Raw genomic sequence first — 15,392 nt, forward strand, 5'->3', positions numbered from 1 at the left:
CAGCTTCTACTGTGTGAATTGCAGAGGTATTACTATCACTGAGATAGGCTGATACTTCTAAGAATACTACAGTGATCTGTGAATAAGATGATGAAAAATTTATCTTTTCTTTCTTTAGTACTGTCTAGGATTAAAACTGTTTCTACTTCCAAAGTCATGAAAGTACTTTCCTAGAATTTTAATTCATTTTATCCTCTCTTTTACACTCAGGAACTCTCAGTTCTTTCTATTCAGTGACTTCAAACCCATCTGAAAAGTATAATCAGTTAATGTAATACATAACTTTGCTTTAGTTAGACATTAGTCAATGCTTATTTCTACTTAGCACTTCCAAAGCTGTCTGCATGAGCAGCAAATGTATGAATTATATGGATTGATTCCACTTCACCCACACTATGACAGAACTCATTTAGCAACTGTAGAGCTCACACCATGATGAGCATTGCCTGGAATGACTCATTTCCTTTTACTATCATCTTAAAGGTTAATTTCATGGGGTTCTGTTCAGCACATTATCTACTAATTAGGAAATAATGAAACCTTCTGTTCATTGGGGTGACTGGTCAGCATCTACAAATGGCCCTGTCATTGCACATGGGCAGGTAAATGGCACTCATCTTTCCCATGAAAATAGATTCTGTTATTGAATATATATCAGGAATATAAATTATGAACATGGAGTTTGTTTTTCACCACACTGCTTTTGACTGTTTTCACCTTTCCTTTCCTCTAAGCAGATCATCCTAATGCCCTTTTTTCCTCCTTCCTGCTCTTTTTTTACCTTGTGCCTGCCATAAAGTGCAGCCTAACCTTCCAACACAGGCCTGTCCTACATTTATTGTGTATTTGTAACGCAGTCTGACTGCAGTATACAAGTTCACAGGCCTGGGTTAAAGCAACTTGGGTGCTTCTGTGCAATACAGCAGTTGTTAGCAGTCTTCTGGCTCTGATGAGAAGTGCTCAGAAAGAGGAATTGCCTCTGAAAGTTGAACCCTCATAGAAAAGAGCTTGTGGTTAGTACCAAAACTAATGCTGCTTCTCCAGTATCTTTAAAGGCTGCTCCAGCCATGCTTCCTCCTGATGTGAGCTGTTTTGGAAAGGAAAGTTAGCACATGAACATACATAAAGATTCCAGATATTCTCCCTGTGTCTTTAATTTGAGTTTCTTTTAGTTGTTGTGTATCACTGTGTCTCTACTCTGTCCTTACTGGCCTCTTAGCAATAAATTCATGAAAAGGAAAGAAAAACAAATCAAACTAACAGAAAATCCTTTACTTTTCCAAAGACTGAGGAACCACTCTGGTACAAGCACTACTACAGGATGTAGATTTGATGTTTTTTATCATCAAATTACCTGTACAATCTTTAAGGCCTTATAGACTTTTAAAGATTTAATACTTCTTGGTTATTAGCATGCCCTTTTGGTTTGGCAGGAACGAGTCTCCAGGGAAAGGTCCCTTACAGTCAAAATCCATAGGTATATACATAATATTACATAGGTAAAGGGATCTTCAGTGGAATTCTTCTTGGCATTCAGAAGTAGACATAGAGCTATAGCCTCATTATTCTTATCTTTCTACAAACTTCACTAAAATTGCAAATAACTTTTTTCTTTACATCCATACTATCAGAAGGCAGTTACTTTTCTCCCACCGTTTCCATGTGAAGTCTTACTATTACTCAAAACATCCAATTTAAGATCTGAATGAAAGTATAGAGTTCTTCTACACATTTTATTTTGGACTGACAGTACTGACTTCCAAAGAGAAGAAAGTTTAACATGTTATAAACATAGGAATAATGTACTTACTATACATGAAAGGTTTATGACATAGCAATACACTAATGAACAATCCCTTCTGTTAATGTAATGCACCAAAAAAAGAAAAAAATCAGTTGGAATGAGGATCACAGTGTTATGACTGGAGCATTTCATGGTTCCATTGGAAATAATTCTTAAGACAGCTCTTGTTTTCATAACTACATGGTTTGGGGAATAACAGAAACAGAAATAAATGTGCAATAATACCAGGAGAAAATGTGCATGAGATCAAGAAAAAGTAACTGTGTTGCACTTCTGCATAATATTAAGACAAAAAAGTACAGTTCCCAGAAAGTACCTGAATTACCCCACTAAATAATAACTTAGGCCTTATAATTTAGGAAGATGGACTTGTTGAAAATCAGAAAGCAAGATCCAAGTAAAAACAAAATGGTCCCAACCACTTGTTTTTAATGAAAGTCAATAGTAAGCACCATTTCAGACACAGCTTTCCTTAAAAGCAGAAGTATCTGAGCAACTCAACATCATCTGAGTTGTGGAAGGCCCAGAACTGAGGTTTCTTGTTCCCTTGGCAGGTACTGAACTACTGCATTTCCACATAAAAGCAGTCAGAATCAGCTACACCATATATATGATGACTTGGAAATATTCTGCATGTTTCAAATGCAGTGTGAACCACTGCACAGATACTGTGTCCTTCCAGAGACTTAAGCAGAGCTCAGACCCTGGAGAACACAGCTGCTACCTGCCCATGTCTACCAGACACCAAGGTTGGCTGTCTGAAATCTCTTTGCCTTCAAATGTTTTACATTTTATATTCTAGTTGGATTCTGTGAAAAAAATATCAGTACCTGATGACCTAAAAATGCTCATTCCACCACATAACATTAATGAAATCTGATCTCCAATATGCAGAGAAAATAGCTATACTATAAGATTATTGTCATCTTGCTGACTTGAATGAAACTGTCTGCAAATACTTGCATTTTCTAATAAATCCCACAACCACCCAAATAATGACTAATTCATTTTTCCAGAAATGATAATATTTAAGTACCTAAAAAAAATGTTGCCTAGAACATATTAATGTACCTGTTAGGTAATTTCATAAGTTTTCAAATGGACCATAAAATCTAAAGATCTTAATAGGATTCCACTTGTTCTTGTATTTAGAGAGAGATCAAAGTATTCTACGTTTATTTTGTATATGAATGATTCCATGACAATCAAGGAGAAATAATATAGACCCCAACGAGTTTTGGCACAAACACTCTAGGGTCTGTACAGGAAAAAACCCACAACACAACTTTCCAATTATCAAGCAATATTAAAGGCAACAAATTATTATTTTTTTTAATTAGAAACAGTTCAAACAGGTCTGTTATCAGTGACTTTTACCAAGGTTTAAAGGAATCCCCAAAATTTTTGATTCTTTAATAGAGTTCTTTTTTCCAAAAGCTTTGTTTTGTTGTTGGAATGTAGAGCAAAAATAGGGATTTAAGACTCAATTTCTGCTTCCTGAAATGTTTTTAAGCTTCAGTCATTAATAAATTAGATAATTGGCAATTCAATAACTTCAATTTCAGTGGAATTTTAAGTTGTGTTTTTACAGTACAAGTACAGTTAATGTTTTTAATGACTTTAATGTCTTTAAAGACTTTAATGACTTAAAGTCTTTTTTTCAGACTTTTCATACAGAAATGTGATATCATATTTACCTAATTTTACATGGTAATCCTCAAACATCAAAATTATAAACCTGAATAAAGACAAATCATTTTTAATCAACATTTTTCTCTGTTTAATGTCAAATTACACAATCTCCTATTTATTTTTCTCAAAGAAACCTGAATATTCCCATACAAGATTTTCCCAGTCATACCTTATGTATGATCTAATTAGGTTTTTGGAATAGAATATGCTTCAAGAAATTTGAAATAACATATTTGTACAATTTTTGAGAGTGCTCATTGTGGTTTTCTTTCTTTAAGCTAACTTCTAAAGCTTTTTCTGTATTATTTTACATAATATTTCTATGTTGTAATGTACTATATTGAAAAAACTAATTGCAGAAAAATATTGTTTTGTTCTTTGAGTTCCTTTACCCTTTCAACTGAATAAGAAAATCAAGGTGTCAGATCAGATTAGGTCAGAGCAAAGTACAATGCAGTTCAGCATCTCCTTTGAAAACAGTGATACCAGATGCTTCAGAAGTTGTTTATAAAACCTTGGAAATCTGAAATAATTTGATTACACAACTATATTTTTAATCTAACTCTCTCAAGAGATTGGTTGATTTAATTTAAATGATTTAGGAAATATTTTGTTTACCTCTATTTCCATTTCCTGTGTTACCCAATACTTAGAGAAAACAGAGGCTTTATCTATGTGCCCATGTCACTTTTTAAACCACTGCAGTGAAGCTCTGTGACAAACCATTCCAAATTGGTACCCAAGCCATCTAAAAGACAGAAAATATTCTACTGTGAGAAAACCCACTTCCATCAGTTAATCTTTTTTAACATTAAATTATTAACAGCTCTTCATAATGATTCTTAAGGTTTTGGAAGAATTTGCACACACCTACCTCGAATGTACTTTGAAATAACAAGTGACTAAAGAAATTCTGCTTGCTGCAGTACCCAGTTTCACAGGCAGAAAAGTGCACTCTCTGCAAGCCTGTTTGATGCTGAGAACTGTGGTTTGCAAACAACCCACAGCCCACCCCTGAGAGTCACTGACAGGTGCTCTCTGTTCACCTGAATTTCAGCAGAACAAACCCTGAGTGGAGACAATTTACCTTTGACCCTGAATCTTTGCTATGTTTTACATCAATATAGCATTCCATAGAGTGGCCAAGCTGGCCTAATATTCCTGCAGATCCAGATTTCAGGAATGGGATTGAAGGTTAAAATTGCTACATGTAAACACAAAATGTTTTAATACGCTTTTTGGAATCCAGTGGTAGGAAAAATTATGCTGAAGGACATAGCTTTATTTAACCTGTACTTCAAGATGAACCTCACTTTGATTTCACTAGATTTTTTTTTTACTACAATCACATCAAACTGCTAGTCTGCAAGTTTGAGCCCACAGTAATCTGCACAATAGGAGATGGAATTAGAGTATTTTTAGCTTCCCAGTTCACTGGAAAGTCACCATCAAACAACACAGTTCAGTGGTTATGCAAAAGGCTTTTTCACTTTGTAGTATGATGTTTTTCTGGAATGCCCATGTCTGTGAGCCCAAATAGATCTTGTCCCTTAAAAACATCAGCTGAAAATGTCCTGATTTTGTTTTATGAGATGTGGCTCAGCATGCCTTAGGTCTTAGGGCCTGTAGAGTCTGAATTTTTGGTTGTTAGTGAGACAGTTCACCTAAAAGAAATACCTAAGCTCCCTACATGGTGAATGAAGACAGGAGGGTGCGTTTGATGACTTCCACTGGTAAGACAAATTTGCCTCAGTTTAGGCGCTGAAGGATTTACATTTGTCTGGTTTCTTTGTAGATATGCTGCACAGAAGCTGGTCCATGAAAAAAAGAACCAGAGCAATACAAGCACATATCTTTGATGCTCCAGGCTGAAATTCAAGTCCCTATCGTCAGTCTCAGCAAGCAGCTAGGCAAAGGGGGCAGGCACAGTGGTTTTATGTCTCTGCTTGTGCTATTTGCCTGTGTATCAGGTATAACTTGATCTAGAGAATGTCTATTTTACAATCCCAGACAGATGGCCTGTCTTTGACTAAAGATGTAGCTTTATCCCTGAATATCTTGGAAGCAGTAACTAAACCCATCTTCTCTCCAGCATTGCCCAAACCAGAAAAGGCAATGATCTCTTGCCACTTCTGCTTAATGTGTATTGGGAGTACTGACACTGGAAATACACCTGCATTTTCTGAGGAAAACACATCCACTTGATTTTAATACATGATCTTAAGAATAGTAAAAGAAGGAATTAAACCCTTCCATGGAGACAAATGAGCTTTAAAAGTACTCAAAATGTCAGAAGATAGCAGAAGCAGAGTAAGTATTCCAGAGTAAGACAGAAAGACTGGAACCACCTGGATGGATAGTATCTGTCAATGTCAGAGGAAGAACCACAAAGCACCTGTGATGTGTGTGATCCCAGAGGACAGCAGAAAGTTGCACGGTGCCAGCAGGAGCCAAGAAAGCTTTGTGGGTAGCCTGATGACAATGCTGCTCTACATGCTGTGCTCAGAGAAACAGGGCTTCAGGCACATTCTCTGGAAGCACTTCTTTCCACGAAGTGGATATTCTTTCTAACAGGAACTGTTCATCAAGGTCCTGAAAAATAACTGCTGCCAAAAGCTGTGCATCTGAAAATTACTAACTGCATAGCTCCAGATAAGTACAGATAACTAGTAGTAGTTTCTAATATGATCTTAGTGGAGTGTTATTGAAAGCTAGTTATGACACCAATGACATTTATCAGTGATCTTCCACAATTTGTATTTAAACCATCTGACGAGTGTCTTTCTCACAACCTTTGTGATGGTTCTTGATTTCATTAGCTCTGGAATATCTAGTGACTGTATTTGCCTCGTCCCTCTGGTTGAAGCATACAGGTTACTTTTCTTGTTTCTATTTAAGACTTAAAAAGAACCCCTACCCATAGGGAGGTTTTGATAAAATTATTAATTTGCTATTAGGAATCCAAATTCCTTGTACAATTTGTATAATATGCCTTTTCTAGTAAAATTGATTTTCATCAATAATTAATTGTTTAAGTTAATTTCAAAGTTGTTGATCATAAAGAAGGTATAAATTATAGTAGTTTATATGGTAAATAGCAAGACTAAATGCAGGAGTGAAAAAATTGGTAGCTGGCATTATGCAAAGGGCTGTATTTTTACTGGTCATAATATGTTTCCATTTAATACTTCTTTCCCATAGCTTTACAAAATTTATAAGTACACCTTAAGTTTTGTCTTCTGCTTTAGATTAAATAAAAAAGATCCTAAAAGCTCAGTCCTTACACTACTCAACTACTTCTAGATGCAAATTACTCTATAACATCTTTTTTAAGTGCTGATTTTTGTTGCAGAAAAATTAAGTATACAGAAATTACATTCTGAGCAGAAACATTACAAACTCATATTACCTGGTTTATCTCATTGAAATTGATATTTTAAGTATACAAGAAGTTTTCTAATCAAGTATCCTTGTAAAACCCCAGTTATATCATTCTGACACCATAAGATTAAAATTCCTTAAGCTATATGTTCTCTATTTTCTAAAGGAGGGGGAAGTGTTATTTTCTAAGTGTGTTTCAAACACACAAAAGAGATTTAGTAAATAAAGCTATGCACAGTGTTAGAGTAACCAGCTCTCAATAAATTTCCAGGTTGATTGTTTATACTGCAATTATTTCTATTTTCACTTCTTTCTATAAGTGCCACACAAGTACTGAAACAATTCTCATTCCTTCTGATAATTCTAATTTCTTTCTCATATCTTAGCAGAAGGCAAAACAAAATTCTCAGAACAACTCAACTCCTGCCATATTAAGAATGGAATTGAGACCACTGTCAGTGGGACAGCATAGGGAATGGCTAAACCAGCATGATGAAGATTTCTGCCTTTCTTTTTTTTCATTCCAGAAGATATTAGGTTAATTCCAACATGTTAAGTGATACACTTTGGCAGGGTGTCCTTTCTACTAACTTAATTTCCTTTAAAAAATTGCTTAAAAATATTTAAAGGCATTTTTTTATATATTGAATGTTCATTGCCATGCTTAACAAGAATAATCCTATACCTTTGATTGTTACCTATGAAAAAGAAGTACAAGGCAGAACAAAATACATGGATGAGAGGAGCACAACTACATAAGTTAAGCTTTACAGCTGAAGGAGGGTATTTTGGTTCTTTTTTTTTTTTTTTTTTTTAGATTAAGTCCTTTCTAAAGAGCTTCAGGGCAAAGCTTACAACTGAACAATGGCAATGCCTGTTATTGGATTGGATAGGTTGGATATTAGGAAAAAGTTTTTTACTGAAAGAATGATAAAATACTGGAATGGCCTGCCCGGGGAGGTGGTGGAGTCACCATCCCTGGATGTGTTTAAAAAAAGACTGGATGTGGCACTTGGTGCAATGGTTTAGTGGAGGTGTTGGGGTATAGGTTGGACTCAATGATCTTGAAGATCTCCTCCAACCTAGTGATTCTGAGATTTATTTTGTGTACATTATCTTTGATAAAGACAGTTTCTGCTGGGACAGAGAAACTTGAGCCTGTAGCCCAGGGGATATGTCGAGAGCAAGCTCTCTTCTCTTCTGACCCAGCAAAATAAGCATGGACAGCAAAATAGATCACGAAGACTAACACTTAGAGAACAGGGTAAAGTTAATACTTTTTTTCCCAATGCAGTATTAGATTAAAGAAGCCGAACTGCAACATGGAAGGGCAGGATGGAAAGATAATTACTGTTCATTTAAGACTTTATCCACAGGTTTTTTTGAGAATTTTTCCTTCCCTTCTTGTGTTCCTGTTAATTTTGTTTCATCATTTTCCAGCTTCATCATGCTTTCTACTTTTTGCCAGAAATGTAATTATCAGAGGGGCTCAAGAAGGGATGCTGGCTCTTCACTATCTTTGCTTCATGGGGACTGTAAAATCTCTTTTCACTGTGATGCCCCAATCAATGTTTCCAATTTTAGCTGTCTAAACAGCAAGCAGTGCTCACTACAGTATTTTAAAACTCAGGAAGACCGGCTGCCTATTGTACTTCCCACCAATAAATGACCAACCAGTGACTGATAAAAGATCAGCCAGAGTTACACTTGTGCTCATCTATAACTCAGGGATAAGAGGGAAGTGTGACAAGCATGTGACTTACTGCTTCTGTTCTGGTTTTCCAGCTATTTAGGTGCCCATGACCATTCCAGTCACACTGCATTTTCCAAGCAACACGCAAAGTATGTCTGCGATACGACAAGAGACAGCTTTGATAAGATGGACAGCATTACACCTGTACTGTCTTTGCAGAAGACCTTCTGAAACAGTCTGGCCTTGCTTTTCAGCTTGATGGTATCCAAAGTAGCCCAAAAAGATATTAAACTACTTGTAGAAAATCTGTTAACATTTTCTTTATAATCCTTTCATGGACTGGTCAGTAATCCAGTTGCATCTCACTGTCCTTCTGAGAGGACTTGAAAGAAATCATGTGTTTCCAATGCCAGTAAATAACAGGCTTTAAGATGACAAGGAATTAAAAACTTGAAAAGCTATGATTGAAAATTTATTATCTGAAGACACATGAAGGGACACATTCCCAGGGCATGGCTGAAGTGAAACAGATTCTGGGAGCCACCTAGTTGTCACCTTTAACTGGAGGAGTGAGAAAGCTACCTGTATTCAAAGATGCCATTGCCCAGAATTCAGGAAAATCTTTAAAGATTAAACAATGATTCTAATATTCCAATAGCCTCTATCCAATATTGATTATGGCCAGATTAATCTTATTTATACTAGACAACCAAAGTACAGTCAATCATCTCCCACATTGGCCATCTCCTCTCTGGTTTGTTCATTAGCCTTATTTACATTCTTCTCAGAGGAAGAACTGTAGATAATACTCTTTTTCTCCATTTAATGCAGACTTCTTTGTGCATGAGGGATTGCTTAAACACCATGAACATGTTGGCTGATTTTCAGCTTTCATGTGCGGCCTTCTCCAGATTCAAAATTGCTACCAAGGGCTCTCATATTTCTTAGGCTCTCATTTTTCACTCTCATTTCTGGGTGGTCAGCTGATTGGTATTTTGTAATAGATTATCACCTAACAATGCAGCTGCTGTCTTTATCATCATATATAAGTCCTTATGCCTTTATAATAATTTTCCTTTTGATTAACTGCTTGTTCTGGAAGTAATGAAGAGCTGTGCTAACCATACTTGGACACATATAGCAAAGAGTCTCACTTAACCCTGACTTTTTCTTCTCTGCCTTTGAAGAATCTCTCAGTATACATTCTTTCATTATGCTAATGCTTGAAGTGAACTAGGTCAGAAGCCAAAGTCCACGCCATGGGTGGGAGCTGTAGAGCATTCTGGTTAAGGAAGGCTTCTGACAGGGCTTCCTAGGTCTGCCTCCTTCTTCCGTGAACTGAAGGTGGGGAGCTAGGCTGCTCTCTGATGAAGGTTATCCAAATAGCTCTTTTCTCTTTTCCCCTATCATATTTTGCTTTGGCTAGAAATCACTTCCCAGTGGTCAAGATGTGGCCCTCTTTTGCCAGGAACAGCATGTTATTTGGCACACCCTGTTCATTTCATATGTCAGTTTGGCATGAAAGTTGCTTGGTGACAAGCAGTGAACATGTTCTCTCTACTGATTCCAGATTTGTGAGAAAGTGTTTTTGTTGCCACTGTGGCTATGGTCCATGAATCCAAGAGGTCATAAGCTATGCTATCTCATGAAAGTCCAAAGGAAGGCTCTAAGTCTCAATCTGAGGAATTATTCTAGTGTTATTTGACCCCATATTATGGCATTAGAGAGAGTGAGCTCTGTATCAAAAGTCTTCTTACAGAAGAAAATTGTGACGATTGAATGTATAAGAATATGTAAGACTTTATACGTGAGAGGAAAAGAAACATGAATAAATAGGCAGAGCTCAATTTCATTTCCTGAAGGAATCTCAAAGTTCTGAAATTGCAGTTTTCTATAGATGAAAGAGATCTCTGGCATTCCCAAAGACCCACTCATTTAAAATACTTTCCTGAGGGGAACCAGCCATGTGGCCTGGGAAACTTTCAGCACAATTAAAGGTAATCAACTGTTTTAGAAAAGCTGGCCATCTCTTTCTTAGCAGGTGAATCAAAGTCTAAAAGGTGCTGAGTACATTTAAGAACTTATTCTCAATATTTAGACTTTGATGCTGAGGACATTGGATGTGCTTTTACCTACTCTTGAAGGAAGGTGGCTCTGACAGGACCCTCACAATGTTTTCATGAGCAATGTTTCCTGTATCCTGAGGAAAGTAATTGTTAATCTAGATCAAAACAAGTGCTAAAGGTTTGGATTGAGGGAGGGCACCATTCACTAATATCATATCTAAGATGGAACTCTCCAACAGCAGTGCAGTTTCTCTGCTCTGACCTACTTAACAGCTTGAACAGGTCTTATTATCTTTCAGTATCTATATTTCTGTCAGATAGTTTTTTTTCATGAAATTCTATTTCAGTATTTTTCATTATAAGAGTTTTTGTCTTCACTATATATGATTTTCCTGTTTTTAAGCTTGGGAAGATATAATTTAAATGATTCATACATATTAAAAATAGACCTGCACACATAAAGGCTCAGGACAGGTTAACAGAAGTCTGTCTAGTGCTGCTGAGTGAGGTATAAGCAAGGCAGTAAGATCACCACAAATCAAGTTCACCATAAGTTTTTCACCATGCTAGTTTAGGAGAATTTCTAGAAGACTGGCAAGTCAGGGAATATCTTCATCTCAGTGAACATCAGATGACCTAACCATTGCAACACAACTTGTCTGGCTGGTTGAAAGCTTGGAATAAAGACACCTGTTATTCATCAGTTCCCAGGCTCTCCACTCAGCCTGAGGCCATCCAGGAAATTTGTATGAGTAAGTAACACACATAAACATTTCATTTCTGCTCTTTACTCTGTGTTCTTCTGTTTCTGAAAAATGCTGGCTGAAATGCCACTCACTTGCTGGATTCACCAGGTGGAATATAACTGAACTGTTTCTGTCAACACGAGGGGGAGCACAGACACATCTATCAAATTGACACAGTCCTTGCACTTGATGAGCTTGGTGGAATGAGTCTTCCACCTCCAGTTTTTGTTACGCCAGTGAGTGATGAATCAGAGATATTTTTGACATTTGAATGCAATTCAAGGTGAGAGAACTGAGAAGACTGGTATTTGCCAGTCAGAACTATAAATAATTTTTTCAGCACTAAGACTCCTCCAAAGCTTTTTAAATAGGCTATAATTTTATGTTATTCCCTAAGGATAGGAATGCTATCTCTGTGTCATTTATTTATATGCAGTCATACAGAGAGCAGGTAGGAGTTTGTCTTCCTTCATAACCACAATAAATCCATCCTTGTTTCTTATGCTATTGGTAGGATTTTCAGACTTGACCCAGTGTTTTTAGAATTAGAGAAATTAATTAAGTTGATGGGATTTTTCACTGTGATTCATGTTCTTAGAAAGGCTAATGAATCAAGATACTAACTTGTAATGACATTAGTATATGTTTACTTGATGACTCGGTTTATCCTCTAACTTGTAGTCACACAGCATTTAATCAGAACTCATAATTACTGGGAAAAAAAAAGTAATGACATACAAAGATTTCTTTATTTTTTCTCTCTGTGGTGTGAGAGACAGCAAATAACTTGAAAAAGGAAAGAAGACCAGCTTCTATTTTCAGAGATGTTGGTAAGATTAGCAGTCTGGCTGGATTTACACAGATCAATATGAGAGTGATGGAAGATCTCAGTGTATTTTAGCTCTTCTGAGGGGTAGAGGTTAAATGGGCACCGGCTATATTTCCACTAATCCAACCACAACTCACAGTGAAGTAGAAAGTATTCTTTGTTGGTCTCTCATAGCCATCTAAAATAACATAAAAATTAAGTATAAAGGCAAGACCTAAAGGTAAATGACAGTGAGGGGAAATGTTTGTCTTGTGTGCTATAGTCAAAGTGCATTCTGCAGGAAGCATTTTTTTTCTCTGAGAGAGCATTTAGCACATCAATACTGAAACATATTCTGAGACATTGTGTGGACAAATTCTACAGATGAAATATAGGGATTTTGATGGAGTTGATTTATGCCAACTTATCCAAGTCTAGGATACTTTTATAAAGGTAGGATCAGAAACATGACTAAACATAAATGGGAGAATGAAACAAAGGAATAAATATTTTACTGTCATATTCATTTTCCTTTAAAATAGGAATAAACCTTCAAAATATATTATGTGAACAGATTAAAAAGTAAAATTCTACGTCAGATTTCTCTTGTAGTTATTGTAAATCTAAGATGTTCTTGATCACGGCTGAAATGAATTAAATATGCTGAGTAAAGAACTGTTTTAAACCTCAGTTTCCAGAAAATTTCCTGGCAAAATAAACCAAAAGATTACAGATAATTCCAATCTGTAACTTCTCATTCTCTTTCTTGAAATGTACAGTCTTGGGAAATGTTGAATAACCACATTTTCCTCTTTACTTGGTTGGTACTGAAACAAAGCATGCGTAACCTAGCACAGTTATGAAAGACCTACTTATTTGTATAGAGGGAGCCAAAACAAATACTTGCTGCAAAACACACAAAATTAAGGTCAATTCTTTCAGCATTCATGCACAAAAAAGAACACTATTCTATCATTTGATGAGTGAGATACTACCCATTAAAAATTAGTATCAGAATCAACTGCATAGGCCAAAAATAAATATATTTCTTTTTAAATTTCTGTTTAATTTAATTGACATTTTCTGTTTAATTTCATTGCACACTGGGGTTTGTGTCCCTTTGGTTTTTTTTTTTTTTTTTTTTTTTTTTTTTTTTTTTTTTTTTTTTTTTTTTGTTGTATATCATTAAAATTTTTGCAAGGAAAACACCAAGGATGTAAAAAGCTGCAGGGTGAGTGCAGGTGACACTGTTTTGTACTACCCACAGAATAATTAAAGTATTCGTTGTAAATACATTCTTTAATCAATTTACTCATCTTTTCTGCCTGCAAAGTGCTTTTGATTAAATCATGACTTTTTTTGCTTGTTTACCATTCAGAAAACGTATGTGAATTGAATTCTGCCTGGAAGAACTATTCTTCCTACTTATCTTCTTTTGTTATTTTTCCCTATGTACATGTTTTTATTTAAGAAAAAAAAATAGTTTACTGAGTTAGAAACAATTGTACTCCTTTTTTGTCTATGGACAGACTGGCACTTCAGGTGCATACAGATTTGTAAAAGGGAACTAGAAAATAGCTATAAAAAGAGAAAGTTATAAAAAGAAGGTGGCATTCATGTAATCACAGAAATAAATTGTTAGACAGAATGATCACATTGCAATAATCCTAGGAAATGTATTGATAATGAAGTCAAATTCATTCCACCTAGCTTTGGTAGCCTAAAGGATGATATGAAGTTGAATGCAGTTTTCTAAAAGCCAATTAAAGGAGGAAGACACTTTCAGAGGTCTAAGTTAGATGAAATAACTGCTTTTCTGTGGATACTTCTTTTTCTCTGTTGCCTGTTGGGGCAGGTTGGATGGTTACCTTAAATTGGACAACTAACATTAGGTATGACTTATAGGGGACTAAGTAAAAAAGTTAGTGCTTGTAACTGGGAGACAACTGGATCTGTTTTACCTGTGAAGTAATTTCAATGGATACTTAGATGATCAAGAGAGGTTAAAGATCTTCAAAATCCCTGTCCATGATATATGCTGATGATATGTGACCATGCAGACAACATGTTTACACATATTACTGAAGACATGCCCTAGTAATGCTCATTGTGGCAACTGTCCTATGCTGTAGAAGTCATAAAATCACTTTCCATCAGGCCTTTTCTGCTTTAAGCATCATGGAGTTGTAGCTCTCATTCCTTGCACAAGGTTGCATCCATTGCGCAAGAGAAAATGTGTGTTATAAATAATTATAAACTCCCAACAGTCCCATGGCTTCATTTTTTAATAATGCATTTATCTTACCTTCTATAAGCTTCCCTGTCTGCTCTGCATTGCCCCCAGGCAGGATCTTGGCAATGTAAGCTCCAATTTCCTCACTGCTTCCTGGAATTTCTTTCCCACCTACAACTCGGATTCCCAGTCCATTGCCTGTGATCAAAAGAAAGAGAAAACTTTGAACAGAAATGAAGCAATGAATAATTCACTAGAAAGAAAGGAAGAGAACAAGTCATCAGAGGTTACTGAAAATGTCTCAGATAACTTCTGTCTGTAGTTGGAAGATCAGGGTTAACTGCAGTCACATCTGATTCTCTTCTAAACAGTTAATTTTGGGAAGATCTTCTTGAGCAGCCACTGCATGACTGACAGAATACAAACAACTGAGTTACTAAAAATTGCATTGAAGCTAATCCTATCTTCTGACAATCTACTTGCAGTATTAATAAATTGAATTAAATTGCTTGAAATCCACGTGAATTATGTATTCAAAGGATAGCTTGCTTCATCACATGCCTACAACATGCATGCAATTTAGCTAAGAAATTATAGTATCTGAGATTTTATAATCACATAATTATGGAGACATTGACAGAGATCCTTGAGCTTGCTCTTTCAAGCAGCAAAGCATGTACATTTACATGAACCTATATTTGGCAAATGCTGTTATTTTTCTTAAATATTTGCTTTTAATTGACATCTTTCACATTGAAGCATGTGCAAATTAATGGTGGGAAAAGCATACAGTAATTCTGTTTAAAGCATCATTAAATCACATATTTTCTTCCTTTTTAAAAAAAATATAGAGATAAAAACATTTTCATCACTCATTATTTCAGCTGGAGAGAAGCAGATCACTAGCCTCACTTATGTACAAAATAATGAGTGAAAACAAAAGCTTAAAATATAAAGTACTAAAATAAA

General features: G+C 35.8%; 1 protein-coding gene across 1 annotated transcript in view; it reads right to left on the reverse strand.

Moving 5' to 3' along the window:
- The window catches only part of PCLO (piccolo presynaptic cytomatrix protein), a 311,393-nt gene that overhangs the window by 93,412 nt on the left and 202,589 nt on the right, over window positions 1–15,392 (reverse strand). Inside the window, exon 10 of the mRNA XM_053942472.1 lies at window positions 14,496–14,621. Coding sequence (XP_053798447.1) covers window positions 14,496–14,621 — 126 coding nt within the window. The remainder of the gene's footprint in view (window positions 1–14,495; window positions 14,622–15,392) is intronic.

Source organism: Vidua chalybeata, chromosome 5, assembly GCF_026979565.1.
Source record: "Vidua chalybeata isolate OUT-0048 chromosome 5, bVidCha1 merged haplotype, whole genome shotgun sequence".
Classification (NCBI taxonomy): domain Eukaryota; kingdom Metazoa; phylum Chordata; class Aves; order Passeriformes; family Viduidae; genus Vidua; species Vidua chalybeata.